Below are 14,583 nucleotides of genomic sequence, written 5' to 3'. Positions count from 1 at the left end.
GCATGGTGTTTGATACTGTCTGAAGGGAAGTTGTTGAATTTTAAGCTACATTGTTTCAGTGAAAGGTTAATATTTAGGTTAAGGGTTGTACACCTTCCTTGTTTGGTCTAGACCAGTGGTTCTCAAACAGTTTAAACCATGTACCACCCACAATCAAACTTAAAATCAAAGTACCACAGCTCACATTAGTTAGTTAACTCTAGTAAGTCTAATAGAGGAATTGTGCAATAGAGGAAACATATGCAAGCAAACTTGTGGTGAACTATAGGGACAAAAATGCAATATGTAATAATTTGGGGCGATATGGATGCAAAGATAATATCACAATATTTCATGGTATTTTTGCATTAACAATGCTTTTGGCGATATGACAATATCTGACAACACTAATAAAAAAAAATTACTGCTTACACTACTGCAACAAAATTAAAATTAAATTTTAGTATTGCATAAGATACGATATGGCACACCCCTAACTAAGATATTAAAAAATATGAAAGAATTTTATCAAGTTTGTAACAAAATATCATAATACTAATAATAATGCACTCCAAATATCTCCATATATCCAGGATTAAAATAAAATAAATGATACTGGACAGATATAATCTGTCTTTAGTAGATATATAATGGGAAATGAGAACAGTGTGAAAAAAACAGCAAAAAAGTAGTATCCTGATGTGATAATTAGGGGTGGTTGATATGGCCTGATATTTCAGGGTATAATATCATTCACGATATTTAAAAATCACAAGGATAATATCACAATATTTCATAGTAATTTTGCATAAACAATACTTTTGGCGATATGACAAAACGCTGAACTAAAAAATGTAAATAAAAAAAATAAAAAATACTCTACTGCAGCAAAATAAAAATTAAATGTTATTACTGCATACGATATGATATGAAACTCCCCTAACTGAGATATAAAAAAAAATACTATAATTTTATCAGATTTGTAACTCAAGTCAATGTTCCAGAATGTCATGATTCTAATAATAATAATAATAATAATAATAATGCACTCCAAATATCTCCATATATCCAGGATTAAAGTAAAATAAATGATACTGGACGGATATAATCTGTCTCTAGTAGATATATAATGGGAAATGAGAACAGTGTGAATTTTGCCAGTTCTTTTGCTAAAAACAGTAAAAAGTAGCTCCCTGATGTGATAATTAGGGGTGGGTGATATTTCAGGGTATTATATCGCTCACGATATTCATAAATCACAAGGATAATATCACAATATTTCATGGTATTTTCACGTTAACAAGTACTCTATGGCGATATGACAAAACACTGAACTAAAAAAATGTAAAAAATAAAAAATAAAAAAAATACACTGCATGCGATATGATATGAAACTCCCCTAACTGAGATATTAAAAAAATATAAAAGAGTTTTATCAGATTCAGTAACTGAAGTCAATGATCCGGAATGTAATGATACTAATAACAATGCACTCCGATTAAAATAAAATAAATGATACTAGACAGATATAATCTGTCTCTAGTAGATATATAATGGGAAATGAGAACAGTGTGAATTTTGCCAGTTCTTTTGCTAAAAACAACAAAAAACTAGAACCCCCAAGTAATAACGCTGTTGAAAATCCTGATGTCAGTGTGAAACACAATAAATTGATGCTACAGTTAAGCATTCTATCATGGTTAAAGAACCCTTTAAATAAGGGACAGGGCAGAGGTTTCAGTGTTTTGAGGTTTGCACAGATGTAAAACATTGTTTTTTTCCTCTAAACTTTACTGAGAGCTGTTTATGTATTGAACTGTGTTGAGTAAAATACGTCTAATCATTTACACCGATGTGTTTTTCACACTCTAGCTGACAATCGTACCAGGAAGAGGGTGGCACCCAATAAGAACAAGCGAGATTTCTCCGCCTTCAAGCACGAGAGTGAATCTAAAGTGAAGATTTCTCCTCAGCTTCTGCTGGCCGCCCACAGGTTCCTGGCTACAGGTATATAACTAGTGCATGTCAGTGTATTGTGATAAAACTTTTGAACATGACCTGATCTGCACTGCCACCACATGACTGGTTGACTAGGTAATTGAATGAATATGTCTCTGCAATACATACAGAACCAATCAAAAGTTTGGACACACCTTCTCATTCAGTGTTTTTTTTTTTCCTTTATTTCTTTATTTAGTTTATTTTTACTGTTGTAGAGTAATATTAAAAACATGACAACAATTATGGGACACATATGGAAATACATAGTAAACAGTATAAAAAAATATTGGTCCTCTACATTAATCCCCTGATCTGAATTGAGGTGTTGATTTGAGGTGATTTAATTGGGATGAGCTGGAGGTTAATAGCATAAAGGAAAAGCAGCAACTATTGTTCAGCACCTCCAGGAACTCCTTCCTTCAAGATGCTGAAAAAAATATTCCAGGTGACTCTACCTCATGGAAAAAAACTGTGATTAAAATTTCAATAGTGTGCAGATCTGTCCCCCTTAATTTCTCAGGGGGTTCTGGGGTAATTTTCTCTTTAATTGGGGATCCTCTGTGATTTTATTCCTGTCCAGAACGAGCATGTGCGTGTTTTTCTCAGACGTCCTCTGAGAAAATGACAGGCTAAATTATCTACTGTTTTTCGCTGAACTCCATGGTCCTCCGGTGATTTTGTCACCTCACGTTTCATAAAACAGCTATTTTGTTACACTTTGGGCGAGCGTTTCCATGGAGATTCAAGTAAACACAATAGCGAGTGGAAATGGAGGAGCTACTGAACGCAATGTTATGTGATCGATAAAGCCAAACCAACTCACTGCTTCTCCTTTTTTTTTCAATTACAGTCCGGATGCAAGAGTTTTATCATTGAGTAGAAGTGTGAAAGATTTTTCACAGACGTCCCCCTGAGAAAATAATCCCGTCTGGATAGGGCTTTAAAAGAATATAAATTAGAAAACATATTCTCGCTTGTTTAACACTTTTTATTTACAGAATAATTCCGCACAAATGTGTAAAAAATCATATAAAAAGAAGAAAACACATTGAATGATAAGAAGTGTTTCCAAGCTTTTCTTGGTCATGAGCTCTTAAAAACCATATTTATGACCTATGAAATCAGCAGTTTCCAGGGGACGCGTCAGTGCTGCAGCAGCGCTGTGGTATTTGTGGCTGCTGCTTATGAGGTGCTCCCATGCAGCGCCGTCCCCTACTGAGCTTTAGATGGTTAGTGGGCTGCTGGCAGCAACAAGCCGTCTGTTAGATGGAGTCATGGTGCTGGGTAAAGTGAACTGGCGCAGGCAGGAGGGAGGCACTGTGGGTAAAAGGCTCTCGCTGTGGTCCGGAGGAGGTCAGGAGCGTGAGGTCAGCAGCATGACGGAGGAGTGTATATATTAAAAGAAAAAAAAAAAAACATTGTTCTTAAAGAATAATTTTTTTTTCCAACATGTTCCCTTTCTTTCTCTCATTCTTTCTCTTGTTCCTTTCTTTTTTCCGCAGAGGTGAATTTATTCAGCCCGGCTCAGATCTCTGAGAAGGTTCTGTTGAGGATCTTGAAGCACCCGGACGTGATCCATGAGATCAAATTCAACGAGAACGACAAGCGGTCGCCTCAGCACTACGTTTACCAGCGCGGCAAAGCCGTCGACTTCTTCGTTCTTATACTGCAGGTAGCAGCTCATACACACACACCTGTGCACACACCTGTATATGCTAGGGGTGTAACGGTACGTGCTTTTTTTACGAACCTTTACTGTACTGGAGTCATGGTTCGGTGATTTAAAGTGTCCAGACACCGTTGCTGCGCTGCCAAAGGAAATGAATGGCAGCCTGTCACTTTCCAGTGTGAACGCAGGGTTAGGCGCTCTCTCTCTCTCTCTCTCTCTCTCTCTTTCTCTGTCTCTTTCTCTCTCTCTCTTTCTTTCGCTCACACTGTCTTTCTGTCTCTTCTTTTTCGCTCGCGCCGTCTGTCTGTCTCTCTCTCTTACGCTCGTGCCATCTGTCTCTCTCTCTCTCTCTCTCTCTCTCTCTTTCTCTCTCTGAGATATTATAATACAGTGAAAAAGCTCTAGTTTGCCAGACTGCCAAATCACACTACACCATTATTACTGTCACTTTTTTAAGTGATTGACACCACTATATATATATATATATATATATATATATATATATATATATATATATAATTAAATTTTAACAATCAAAAGCTAATATTTCTTAAAAAGCACTCAAACACTGAAATGCATCTAGTAATATGCTTAGAAAAAATATTTGTAGTTAAAGTAATGCTGTTGTTGACAGTAAGAGAGAATCCTGGTTTCAAGCATTTAATAAAAGTGCTTGAGCCCTGTTACAACATTACATCCCAAAAACAAAACATAGTTATAATGAAGAATTATTGTTATTATGGAGTTAATAAAGGTGAGGCTATACAGAATGCCCTGCCTCTTTATTTTTTCCACCAACCGTACTGAACACGTACTGAAAACGTACCGAACCGTGAATGTTCTGTACCATTACACCTATAGTATTCACACACCTGTATACACACACATGCTTCCGTTACTTACATTCCTTACCTGGATCTTTGTAGTCAGATCTTTAGGCTTTATGTGAATTCTATGAACGTCTAAACGTCTAAACTACGGTCTGAGCTCAGACCTTCACCTTCAGTCGCCTTCAGTGCAGAGCATTCAAACATCTGTCCATTCATTGTTTCTAATTAAACAAAATTAAACAAAAGAATATATATATTTTTTTTGTAAGGAGCCAATATGCAAATCAGCTGTCTGCAGGCAGATGTTTAGTAACAAGGTAGAACTACTTCACTGCTGTACTTAAGTACTAAAATGCTGTATCTATTTTTTTTTTTCTCCTACTTCCACTTTTACTTTACTACATATTTTCACTGAGTTTAATACTTTTACTCCAATACGAATTATGATCTACGTTCTCCCCAGAGAGGGCACTAAATCCCCCGAATACCAAAACTTACGGACATCAGATTTAAACAATATAATATTCAATCTTTTGACTTCTTTTTTAATAACTACACAACGCAATACGTATACTTTTACTTTGAGTACTTGAGTAAAAACATTAGAATAAACTACTTGCAATACTTAAGACCATAAAATGTTGAATACTTTAGGGCTTCTTCTTAATTGTGGAGCTTAAAAGAACACTTCAACTTCTACTCGAGACACTTTTTTGAAGAGTACTTGTACTCTTAAGATTGGAGTCTTAAGTCTCTTGTACTTTATACATGTCTGTCTTCAGGGCATTCAAAGAACTTTCAGAGCCAATCAGACAGCAGGACACTCTGAGCAAACGGGTTAAGAAAGCAGGCTCTGGCCTGGAGCCAGGCAGAGGGGTTAACTTTACACTCTGGCTCAGCAGTCAGAGGGAAGACCATGCTCTTAATCAGCAGATTTTACAGCTGATGGGGCACTGGAGGTGAAGTTTCCCTGCCGCACGTGTTTGGATTTACGGCCCAGAATTATATTTGGCTCTGTATCTGTTTGGGTGTTCGTGGAATAACATCAGATCTCCAGTTTAATTGAGAGGTTGCCATATATGTTTCTGCTGCATATAATATTAATATATATTATTTCTGCTGCTGCTTCAGATTTTTTTTAAACGTCATAAAAACACAATTACAGTAACATGCAAATGACTTTTACTTTGAAACGACAAGTGGAAAAGAGAAATAAGGAAAACGAAAAAGAGAGAAAGGAGGTAGTTAAAACTAGCTTGTGTTTCGTTAGAATTCACAACGTAAAATAAAGTTTGTTGCAGTCGCTGAAAATGCCACACTAGACCCTAAAATTCCAAAAAGCAAGTTCAACTTTTAATAAGTTTTACTATGTGCCATGCAGAAACTTTACATTTAAACTAGTAATTTAAATATTTTGTGAGTATTATAGCAACCAGATTTATTAGACTAAAAAAATTACAAACATACTTCAAACATACTTGGTTCAATGTTCAGACATTCAGATAGAGGTCAAATAATTGTACATAAACTGAAATAAAATTACTTTTTTTCCTGACTTAATTAAATTGCAATCTGTGTGGAGTGAGGAGGTCTTTGTAAAGCAATGAAAATGTCTTTTATTTATTTCTGCATATAATTTATATATATATATATTTTTTTGACAAACATTTGGTGCATCCCTAATTGTATTAGTACTATGTTTAACTATAGCCATATAGAGAGTACCTAGAGCGTCAGTAGTAGGGGTGGGCAATATGGCCCTAAAATAATATCACCATATTATTTGTAAAATGAATAAAATGAAAATTTTACTTTATTATTTTAAGATATTCAAAATTGTTGGTGAAATTGCGTACGATACGATCTGGCACACCCCTAATCTCAATAGATCATTTTTTAAATCCCAGCAAACAAAACAGCAAAGTACAATACATTAACCTTAGAGTAGTTCTATTCTAAACAAAGATACACCTAACACAGATGTGCTATTTTAGTCATAAATATACCTCAGTCATGAATGTACCTCAATAGTGGTATTATAATCAAAAAGTATTAATATTTTATTCATAGATATGCATACATTATAGTTTATTTTGGTAACTTTCAGCTGGAAAATCAACTTAAATCTTTTTTTGGGTCATTCTGCCAACATTCTCTATAGCAGCTTGGATGTACGGTGGCCGAGAAAGCCCAGCGCAGTGCAAATTGAAAAGCGCTGCAAAAGCACAAAACACATCCATCAAAATTACAACACAGGCGCTGCAAAAAGAAAAACGCGCTGCAAATAGAACCACAACACAACGGAAGTGAGTCACAACACAACGGAAGTGAGTCACAACACAACGGAAGTGAGTCACAACACAACGGAAGTGAGTCACAACACAACGGAAGTGAGTCACAACACAACGGAAGTGAGTCACAACACAACGGAATTTTCCCGGGGGACCTTAAAAGATGCTGTACCAGCTGTATACAAAGGACAGTAAGTGGCAAACAAGCTTCTGAAAAGTAAGTTATGTGTATTACCTGTGATTACCACGGTTGTGTGCATATTATTAAAAGTTCTGCTTCACAAAACGCCTTGTTTGCCACTTATTGTCCTTTGTATACATAGTGAAGTCCGAGACGTTACTGAAGACGCAGCTTAGCTGGTACAGCATCTTTTAAGGTCCCCCGGGAAAATTCCGTTGTGTTGTGACTCACTTCCGTTGTGTTGTGGTTCTATTTGCAGCGCGTTTTTCTATTTGCAGCGCGTTTTTCCATTTGCTGCGCCTGTGTTGTAATTTTGATGGATGTGTTTTGTGCTTTTGCAGCGCTTTTCAATTTGCACTGCGTTGGGCTTTCTCGGCCACCGTATGGATGTGCTAGACTACTGTTTTTCACTTGTCAGGTGGATTACAGTGACTTCTTCAAAAAATACTAAATACTTACTAAAGAAAATGTAAGTAACAGACAAAAAAAATCCAGTCAATTCTAAATACTTACAAAAAAATGTGTAACACAAAAAATAAAAAAAAAACATCTAATCCAAGTCAAATTCTAAATACTTACAAAAGAAAATGTAAGTAACAGACAAAAAAATCCAAGTCAAATTCTAAATACTTATTAAAGAGTAAGTAAGTAACACTGGCTCAAAATTTGTTTTTTTTGGTTAGTCAGACCAGACACAGTGTACTCATCGTATCCATTCATTTTCCACCAGACTGTCCCTTTAACTGCACTGCGGGCGTATGGATTAGCAGGCCGGGTCGTATGGCGCAGGCCTCAGGACTCTGTATGAGCCTGTAGGAAGTGTTTGCCCTCGTTTATTCCAGGGTCCCAGACTGCCTGGGCAGAAGCAGGGGGCATTTCCGCTGTTAAATGCCCTGCAGTAGGTACAGAACAGCTGTGGTCTGGCTGAGCCTAATAAATAAATCAGTAATAATTTTTTTCTTGAGTGTGCTGAAGTGCTCCTGTGGGTAATGCTGCTGCTGCTGCTCCTCCTTCTTAATCAGGTCCTCAGTCTCTCTGAGTGTCTCTGTGCTCCAACCTTCTCATCTTAAATGTTATACAATGTTATATACATTTTTAGTAAACCTCAGTGTAATCTATAGTCCTGTAAATCCATATTCTGCCATTTTTAGCCTCTCTTCTGTGTTAAAAAAGGCAACTGTTCAGTGTGTGTGAGGCTATCCTAGTCCTGTACGCCTCGTATCTTTCTTTTGGAAAACAGCCAGTTAATGAAGAAATTGTAAGCTGTGTAAACTGATATCAAGCATTATTTTTATTTTGTTTCAATTATTGTGAGTAAAGTATTAAAGTGTCTGATATGCTATGCTGTTTTTCACTTGTGGGGCGGACAACAGCGATTAATCCAAAATCTCTCATTAAGTTTATCTATCTATCAATTTTTCTATCTGTTCGATATTATCTGTTTTATCTACCTGTTCTCTCTGTTTTATGTTTCTATATGTTCTATCTATCTGTTTCACCTATTCTATGTGTTCTATCTGTCTATTCTGTTTTATCTATCTATTTATCTGTGCAATTTATGTTCTATCTATCTATCTGTCTGTCTGTCTGTCTGTGTCCAGACAGACAGACAGACAGATAGATAGATAGATAGATAGATATCTGTCTATTTATAGTCTACCTATCTGTTTTGTCTTTTCCACTTGGTATATGTTCTATCTGTCTGCTCTCTCTGTTCTATCTGTTTTATCTTTCTACCTGTTCTACCTATCTCTTCTATCTTTTTTATTTGTTCTATCTGTTCTGTGTATTCTACCTATTCTACCTATTCTGTTTTATGTATCTTAATAATCTTTCTGTTTTATCTATCTATCTATATGTTCTATCTATTTGTTTTGTCTCTGTTTTATCTATCTATCTGTTCTGTCTATATGTTTTGTCTCTGTTTTATCTATCTGTTCTGTGTATTCTACTTGTTCTACCTATTCTCTGTTTTATGTATCTTAATAATCTTTCTGTTTTATCTATCGATATGTTCTATCTATCTGTTTTGTCTCTGTTTTATCTATCTATCTGTTCTGTTTATCTGTTTTGTCTAATCTATATGTTCTATCTTTTCTATTTATCTGTTCTAAAAATACTAGTTTCTGAATTTGTCCAAACATTGCAAAACTATATATACAAGTTTTTTGAGTATTAGTATTAGTGACTCTATGGGCTATATATAGTGTGAGAAGTAAGACTAAGACTCGCCCTATCTCTGACCATTACCTCAATATCCTAAAAAAAACCACATTTTTTTTCTTTTTGTTACAAACAATGAAATACGGAGCTTTTGTTGTTCCTGACTTTGTAAGAAAACCATAGAAAAACACGGCTAACCTGCAAAGTCATACAGTACAAATGTATAAATCACACACAAACACACACTGAGACATACTAGCCTGGGTTTGTTATGCCAATACTGCCCTATAAATACTCATTAGCCACAAAACCCCATCCCCCTTAGTGGTGTTAGTGGTCTGCTCTTAGCTCGGGGGCAAATTATAGACCTCCCAGACTCTGGAGCATTCCATGTAGACTCTGGAGGAGGGGACTGGGCTGTTTACATGTAAACATTCCAGAGACAGAAACCCCACCACTGCCTAATAACACAGTTCCCAAGTACAGGAGTCCCATCAGCACCTCACTGGGTACAGTGTAAACAGGTTCCGGCGTACAGGGGGATGAGGATTTACGCACGTACGTGTTTTTTTTTTTTTTTTAAAGCATGCCGATGCTCCTCAGATTCGCAACGGGCAGTAGTATCTGTCTTGAGCCGTGCCCGGCTGTTGATGATTTACTCGGCAGGGTGAAGTCATCGCCGAGCTATGAGGTGACGCCCTGATAGGCTGATTCCATCAGTGGCGACATCGTTTTTGTTATCTCTGTTTGGGGTACAGTAATGCTGGGATGTGTAATGCTGTGTATTACAGGTTAGGGAGTGTTAGTGTTCCTAAGTGATGGTTTGAGAGCTCATAATGGCTTATTCCAGTTACGACTGTATGTGGACATTAGCATGTGTGTGTGTAATGGCATGTAATTCCTGATGTTTATTCCTGTATGACTTTCTTAAAGCCTCCTCGGGACGAGAAGACAATTATCCCGCTCGCTTGCTGTTTTCTGGAGCGTCTGGAGTGACCTTCATAAAAGATTAAATATTAATTAATGCTTTTATTACTATTTTTTCAGAGGCGTTTAAACTAAGGTTGTCGCAGTCACTTAATAAAATGCTATATAAACATCGTACACAATAATATCCCCAACATTTTTAAATATCGTGAGCAATATTATACCTTAAAATATCATGCCATAGCACCCACCCCTAATTATCACACCAAGGTTCCACTTTTTTGTTGTTTTTAGCAAAAGAAAAATTATATCTCTACTAGAGACAGATTATATCTGTTCAATATAATTTGTTTTACTTTAATCCTGGATATATGGTGATATTTGGAGTGCAGTATTAGTATTATGACATTCTGGATCATTGACTTCTGTTACAAATCTGATAAAATTCTCATATTTTTTTAATATCTCAGTTAGGGGTGTGCCATATCATATTAAATGCAATAATAAAATGTAATTTTAATTTTTCTGCAGTAGTGTATTGTTAAAATATTTTTTTTAATTCAATGTTTTGCCATATCGCCAAGAATATCATTATCGTGAAAATACCATGAAATATTGTGATATTATTTTAGGGCCCATCCCTAATACACATATCAAGCATAATATTATGACAACCTTCTTGTCTCTACATCCATTATACATGTTTTTAAGCTCCACTGAAAAGACTGTAGTGGATTTCCTCTTTGCAGACCTTACACAGCCCATTTTATGGTTTGACCTTCTTAAAAACAGATTTTAGACTTATTGGATTAATTGTCCATTAAAAAAATAAGATTACTTATTTTTAAGTAATTACTTATTTTTACTGCCAGCACTGAATTGATAGCATGCACCAGTATCTTCTCAGAATCTATCAAAGTGTAGCTAAAAGCCTGTGAAGAAGACCCTCAGGAGCTGTTTTTACCCTCCCATGTTCTTCCAGGCTTTGTTTAAAGTGTACCGCTGCTCTGTGTCTCAGAAACCCCTCATCAAAGGCTGGAGTGCATTTTGTAGTCAAACCAAAATAGCAGCAGGAGAAAATTGATCCAGGCTGATGTTTATTTTAGGCTGCGCCGAGTTTTAATACTTCCTCTGGCTGATGCTCTGATACTCTGAATGAGAGCCCCTGCTGGAATAAAGCGCTGAGATGAACTGAACTGACTGTAATTACCTCTTTCCTGAAACTCTTGCGTATCTGGGAGACTGTTTATTTCCAGCATTCTTCATTTTCAGGTGTATATTTATGTCGGTGTTTGAGAGAGTAGAAATGGAGAGTGTGGGAGGAAAGGAAATTGAATTACAGAAATGTGTAAGAGAGAGGGGAAAAGAGGTGAAATGAATGGGTTAGAGGAGGAATGAATGATGAAAAATAGTTTTGTGAATTGATCTGTCCATCCGAGGAGAGAACTAAGGTTGGTGGAGAGCTAGTTAACATGCTGATCTTACTGGCGAGTTAGCTAACCTACCGGGAAGAGAAATAAGGTTAGCGGCGAGCTAGCTAACTAATTTTATCAGTGCCTCAAAACATCAGTGCCTCAAAACAGCTCCTCATGAAGCTTCTCTAAATTCATATATGCTATATGCTATAAACTAGCTGGATGGTAAAGAGATTATACCGTGTAGTTCTGTGTTTAGAAATAATGACGTATCAAAACGCTGCCACTATGATTGGGAGATGGCTGATTCGAATTTTGGTCATGCAGCTTGTCAACAGCTGCCAGAGCCCTGAGAGAGCACAACTGACCTAGCTCTCCATTGGTGGGTAGATGGCGCTGTTTCCCCTTATCATTTCTAGGGTGATGTGGATCAGCACAAGGCATCTGTGAGCTGATGTATCAGAACTGAGTCGCTGCACTTTCTCCGTGCGCACTGGCTGACTTCACATGTATCGGAAAAAAAATTAATTAATTTAGGAAAAAAGTGAACTAAAGAGAAAGCAAGCAAATCTGGATAAACCAATCTGGAACATTGTCTGTGCTGTGGTGTTTAGCCTGTTAGCTAACTTCGCTACCTGTTTTTTAATGGTACTGGTTTACTTCTACAGAGCCCTTGTTTAAGTGTGTGAGGTAAAATTACACAAATCTCTAAGCAATTTCAATATAGAAAATAGATGTACATTTTGTCACAAACGCACACAATGAAATAGGATTGTGAAACAAATATGAAGTCATTTTTTGCCCATATTTCTCTTAAAGTCTCTTAATCACTTCAGTGATCTTATTGGCTGAGAGTTTTCAATTGTTTTTAACCAGGAATGTCATTCCTCAAAGGGACCTTTCACCATTCTTTCTTATACAAAGACAGTTATTTAAGAAATATTTGCACATGGTGAACACAATGCAAGTTTTTGTAATTGTTTGTAAATCTTCCTCTTTTCTTGCCTATTAAGACTTTGGTACTGTACAGCCCAACACTACTTTATTAACCAGGTTTGTGGGCGGAGCAAGGATAGCCCATTTACCTCATAAACAGGAGGGAGAAGAGCATGAGCTAGAAGATGAAAGAACGGAGTGATAGAAGGGGAGGAAGATGAGTGGAGGGCTGAGGAGCTTAACAGCAGCAGCTCCCAGCAGTGCTTCTCAGGAGTTTTAATAACCTCTCACACTGACCTTTAATGGCATTCAGAGAGAGAGGGAGAGAGAGAATGAAGGAGAGGGGGAGAGAGAGAATGAAGGAGAGATTGAGAAAAAGAGAAGTAAGGGAAAGAATGGGAAGACGCAGAAACAGAAAGAGTGATGGGAAGACATTGGCCTTTTTTAATCCTAAGCTTTATATAGATTTTATTGGCCTGTTAATGCTTTTATTATGGCTATATATAAATGGCTTATATTAGAAGCTCTTTCCTATGCCCACATCCCCTGAGGTAACACTTCATCATCAGTTTGCACACTGCTGGCCCATGGTTTCTTTTTGACATATCAGTTTATTTCAGGTTGACTGAATGAACCACTTCTGACACCAATTTTTACATGTATACTTAAAGATGATATCCGTAAGTTTTGGGGTTTAGGACCCTCTCTGGTGAGAATGGGTAATTGCACCAAGCATGTGGAAGTGTGGGTGCGATGCGGTCTCCTTTCAGAGCAGATGAATTCGATTCCAGGTTATGTTCAGTCAGAGAGAGAGAGAGAGCGTGCTCAGTAAGAAACTTCACGTCTTCGTTTCTTTGTTTTTACTATGGGTGAATGAGCTACTGAGAAAGTTTCCCCTTCTGAAGTCTCCAATGCGCCACCAGCCGCTCGCGTTCAGTAAAACCGAGCTGGATCCTCTTTTAGAGGCTGTACGTGTGACGTAAGTACGTAAAGACCTGTGACGTGGCCAAAAGAATTCCCGCAATTTTTTTTTGAATGAATATATATATATATATATTAGGTCGTTCCAGCACACTGATACCATTAAAAACAATGTTATATTTTATTCCTTCTCAACTCAGAAATGCTTCTGCTTTCACAGACTGATGCTTTATATAATTAAAAATCAAAACTCTGTTTTTCAAAGTCAATGCAGTATTGCGAAACAAATAAACTAAAATATTGATATTTTTTAGATACTGGAGTGATATGTGTGCCTATAAAATAGCTCATGTTATGCTTATAAACAAGAACTGCACACACAGCCTGGCCTGGTTCCCTGAGTGTGGCTGGCACCAGCTTTGCCTACTGTGTTGTGTTGTGATGCCACTCTGAGTGATGGGCTGTTGACATGCTGTGACTTCAGAGCCCACAGGCTGAAGTGACGCACCAAATACCTGAAACGCACACACACACACACACACACACACACACACACACACACACACACATTACGTCAAGCACAAAGTGTTCAGTATTTGCTGAGCGTGTCAGCACACTAATGCTTCTTCCAAATTCAGAGGTACTGCTTTTGTTAGAGTAACTGTATCTAATGTCCAGGGAAAGCTTTCTGCTAGATCCCCACATCATCGAATAAGCAGTGGACGGAGTTTAGTATTTCCAGACTTCATACTTCTCTATATAGCACAAGCCTGGCATTAGACATGATGCCAATTGTTTCATTTTTATAATTATGTATTATATTAATTTTTTAAAATGTAATATATACCTTGCAATGCCATTAGCCACTGGCCGGTGTTCAGCCTCACTCACAAGATAACACCTCACAACTGTTGTGGTTGTTTCGTGTGCATTATTAGGCTGTCACCTGAGGTACCACTTTAAAATAAGTTTACATACTGATATCCCATGACTTTTGGCACATCAGTGCGTATATCTGGGTTCATTGTGTGTGTGTGTCTGTGAGTAAGAGAATGATGTAAATTCCTGTGCTCGTACGTGCTTAAGAATCCAGTGGTCAGTTGCTTTACACCGTGTGTGTGTGTGTGAGTGTGTGTGAGTGTGTGTGAGTGTGTGTGAGTGTGTGTGAGTGTGTGTGAGTGTGTGTGAGTGTGTGTGAGTGTGTGTGAGTGTGTGTGAGTGTGTGTGAGTGTGTGTAGTGTTGTCTCAGGAAGGATTAACTGTGCTATGT

General features: G+C 37.2%; 1 protein-coding gene across 1 annotated transcript in view; it reads left to right on the top strand.

Moving 5' to 3' along the window:
- Positions 1–14,583, top strand: part of LOC103022874 (metal transporter CNNM4) — a 52,353-nt gene that overhangs the window by 23,988 nt on the left and 13,782 nt on the right. Inside the window, exons 3-4 of the mRNA XM_022667306.2 lie at positions 1,852–1,986; positions 3,483–3,652. Of these exons, the coding sequence (XP_022523027.2) occupies positions 1,852–1,986; positions 3,483–3,652 (305 nt within the window). The remainder of the gene's footprint in view (positions 1–1,851; positions 1,987–3,482; positions 3,653–14,583) is intronic.

Source organism: Astyanax mexicanus, chromosome 22, assembly GCF_023375975.1.
Source record: "Astyanax mexicanus isolate ESR-SI-001 chromosome 22, AstMex3_surface, whole genome shotgun sequence".
NCBI classification, from domain to species: Eukaryota; Metazoa; Chordata; class Actinopteri; order Characiformes; family Acestrorhamphidae; genus Astyanax; species Astyanax mexicanus.
The sequence above is the reverse complement of the archived record's forward strand: the minus strand, read 5'-3'. Positions and strand labels throughout refer to the sequence as shown.